Here is a 3,139-nt window from a genome sequence, read left to right on the forward strand (position 1 = left end):
TGACCTGGGAATATAGTTTTCGCCCAGATCAACGGATTTTTATCACACCACATGCCAAGCTTAATAACTCAAAAAATTGGGTGCTCTGAGAGAGTCTCACAGCTTGTCATTTTATCATTTTTTTTATTATTAGTCAACTAAAGGAGTGAGGAGTGCCATTAACAAACCAACGAAGTGAAAATAGTTAGTAAGAGATTAGAGTTTGGTAACTCTTTTGAGGATTCTAGTCAAAATATAGTTGTTAAAGAGATGCTATCAAGACAATGGGCCAAAGTATCACTTCCCTTGTGAGGGACTAAATGTCTACTCAAACCCAGCTGTTGGAGTGATGAAACCCAAATCCTCCTCACATGAAGCCAGTCACAAGTTTTGGTTATTTTTTATTTGAGATCCTAAAACAAAATGAAGATGGTTGAAGTTGTGGAACAACATGGGGCAACCCACATGGCCTTTGTCCCATCCCCAATGGGCATCCGTGCATAAGATATGAGACTCTAAAAATCAATATTGCTCTATGTTTTCTTGACAGAATCCTGAACGAGACTTGATGGATCAATAACGTATGATCATCTGATCAAGATCTTCTCAATGACAATTATTTGGACTCATGAATGCCATTCGGATCCAATCACATACAAATAGTTTAGGAGTGGGGCCCAATTGATGCTTTTTAAGGAAGAAATATAGTTTTGGCATCTTTAATGTTCATCCCATCCTTACTAGAGAGAGAAACTATTAAAAGTCAAAGTGGTGAATTTAATTAACAATTATTCAAGGGAGTTTGGGTTGATAACTTCTCAAGGGGATTTCTGGTAAATTTCCCCTTCTTTTTCTACCTTCTTCTTGTTTAATAATTGTAGTCAAATCCTTCAAATTCTCAGAACCAAGAGCTGCTCGTTTACAATGTAATCATTTTGCTACATCCTTACTTCTAAAACCCGTAATCTTGAAGTCTTAGACAGGAGCTAGTTCCAGCCGAAATACAAAAAGCAATTTGGCTACGCAAGGGAAGCAGAGAAATGACAAAATGTGCTTTAGATGCGTTGGAAATTTATTAGTTTAAATCTTATCTTCAACCACAAATGCAAAGATTCCACGTGTTGTCCTCTTTCTCTCTCTCTCTCCCGACCTTTTAATTGGCTACAACATAAATTTTAAGCTGTGAGCCAAGTGGAAAAACGACATAACAAGGGCCACTATATCTGGATTTGCCTGTATAAGGTGACTCGATCGTATTAGAGAGATCTCCCTAAAAGTATCATCCCAAACTCCAAAATTGTGGATCTTTTGACACCCTCGTGGCGATTCTCCCTTAATGTCCTATGCAACATCTACCCATCTCTCTCATTTTGTTTTAGTGCCTAACTCCCTTGAATAAACAGCCTTTTCAACTTGGGTTTAGAAAGAAGAATAGGAAGATATCTATCAACTCTTAACATGAGCGTCTTAGGAGTTTATTTTGCAAAGCCAAGACATTTGTGGATTATAGGAGCAATTATTGCAGTGATCGGTGTCACAATTTTCTTAAGGAGATTGTTCTTGTATATAAGGGATGAAAGCATTAGAGAGAAGTATGGCGAAGAAAGTGAGGATAAAAAAAAGAATTGTAGAGAGGGAGGGGTAGATAGCAGTAGCAGTGCAATGAGGAGCTACAGGCTTGACGAATTGAGAAATGCAACGAAGAATTTTAGGGATAGAATTGGTGTGGGAGCCACTTCATTTGTGTATTCTGCGGAGCTTGGCAATGGAAAACTCGGGGCTGTGAAGAGGGTCATGGAAGAGAGAGGGGGGAGCAGGAGGATGTTTTTGGACGAAGTTTCTATACTGCTCAGAGTTTCCCACCCAAATTTGGTTGGATTGATGGGATTTTGTCTTGAAAATGGTAAAAATCCAAACCTCTCTTTTTACTTGTGTATTTCCGTAGTTTATAGAATAAGGCATAATTTCGAGCTTTCACCACGCAGGTGAACAACTTCTACTTTTGGAGCACGTTCCAAACAAGAGCCTCTTTGAACGAATGCACACGTATGAAGGACAATCGTATGGCATCCTTTCATGGTCTAACCGCTTGAATATAGCTCTACACATTGCTCGTGCATTGAACTATCTACATTCAGAGGCGGACCCACCCATAATTCACAGAGATGTTAAGTCCTCCAATGTTCTCTCGATTGACAATGACCATGCCAAGCTCACAGACTTTGGGCTCTGCAAATTGGGGCATGATCTTGGGATCCAAGCCCCAAGCATCATCAAAGGTTCGATAGGCTATACTGACACTCATTACTTGACAACAGGGGAGGTTTCATCAAAGAGTGATGTCTATAGCTTTGGGGTTCTACTACTAGAGCTGATAACGGGGCTCAAGTCAGTACAGGGCTCAGTTACGTTGGCTGAGTGGACTGAGAATAGTCGCAAGAGTGGGGATGTTAATATTGTGGTTGGGATGCTGGATCCCAAGCTTCAAGGAAATGTAGACGTCCAACAAATCCAGGTCTTAATTGCCATTGCTAATTCGGCTCTGCTTGAAAACTCGGTGGCCAGACCCACCATGACCCAGATTATGGACAGACTTGTCTATTGCTTGGAAACCCAATCTCGTCATAGAATTGAATTGCCGGTATAAATTGTAAATACTACTCTTTCTCGCTCTCTCACTTCCCTTTTCTTTCTTTTTTTTTGTCTATAATGATTGTTACTCACTTCTCTATTAGTTAGAGACTCCTAGTTAATCCGAATGGTCGATGATCCATATAAACCCGAATATGATGTTCTGTCGCAATAGACATTTTTTCTTTCTTATTTTTCCACATATTCTTACCAATAGGCATGAGAACACATATTGCAACTCTTTCCCACAAATCTTATTATTATTGTTTTTTTTATTTATTATTGGGATTTGCTAGGGACCATTGCAGAAAGGCATTTCGGGGCTGGCTGTTGCCTGTGAGAGTAGCCACACGGGCTCACTTTTCAGCAGATTTTGTCTTATTCATTTAATTCGTCATGAGATAAAAATCATCTCTTTCCCTAGAAAATTCAAAACATAATTAAATATACTTCATTTTTTATGGTCTACACTTAGGGCTTTAATAATTAATATTGTTGTTTGCTGCATTTTATATAAGGTAGTAGAGAG

At 39.1% G+C, this 3,139-nt stretch overlaps 1 protein-coding gene across 1 annotated transcript; it reads left to right on the forward strand.

The window, feature by feature from the left end:
• Window positions 1-1,269: 1,269 nt before the first annotated feature.
• On the forward strand, window positions 1,270-2,862 carry LOC143876434 (calmodulin-binding receptor-like cytoplasmic kinase 2). Its single transcript, XM_077378127.1, has 2 exons — window positions 1,270-1,882; window positions 1,965-2,862. Exons 1-2 carry the CDS (start codon window positions 1,438-1,440, stop codon window positions 2,624-2,626), a joined length of 1,107 nt encoding a protein of 368 aa, XP_077234242.1. The 5' UTR covers window positions 1,270-1,437; the 3' UTR covers window positions 2,627-2,862.
• The last annotated feature ends 277 nt before the right edge of the window (window positions 2,863-3,139 follow it).

The sequence above is a fragment of the Tasmannia lanceolata genome, unplaced genomic scaffold (genome assembly GCF_043159265.1).
Source record: "Tasmannia lanceolata isolate RefF3 unplaced genomic scaffold, GAP_Taslan_0.1 ptg000005l, whole genome shotgun sequence".
NCBI lineage: Eukaryota > Viridiplantae > Streptophyta > Magnoliopsida > Canellales > Winteraceae > Tasmannia > Tasmannia lanceolata.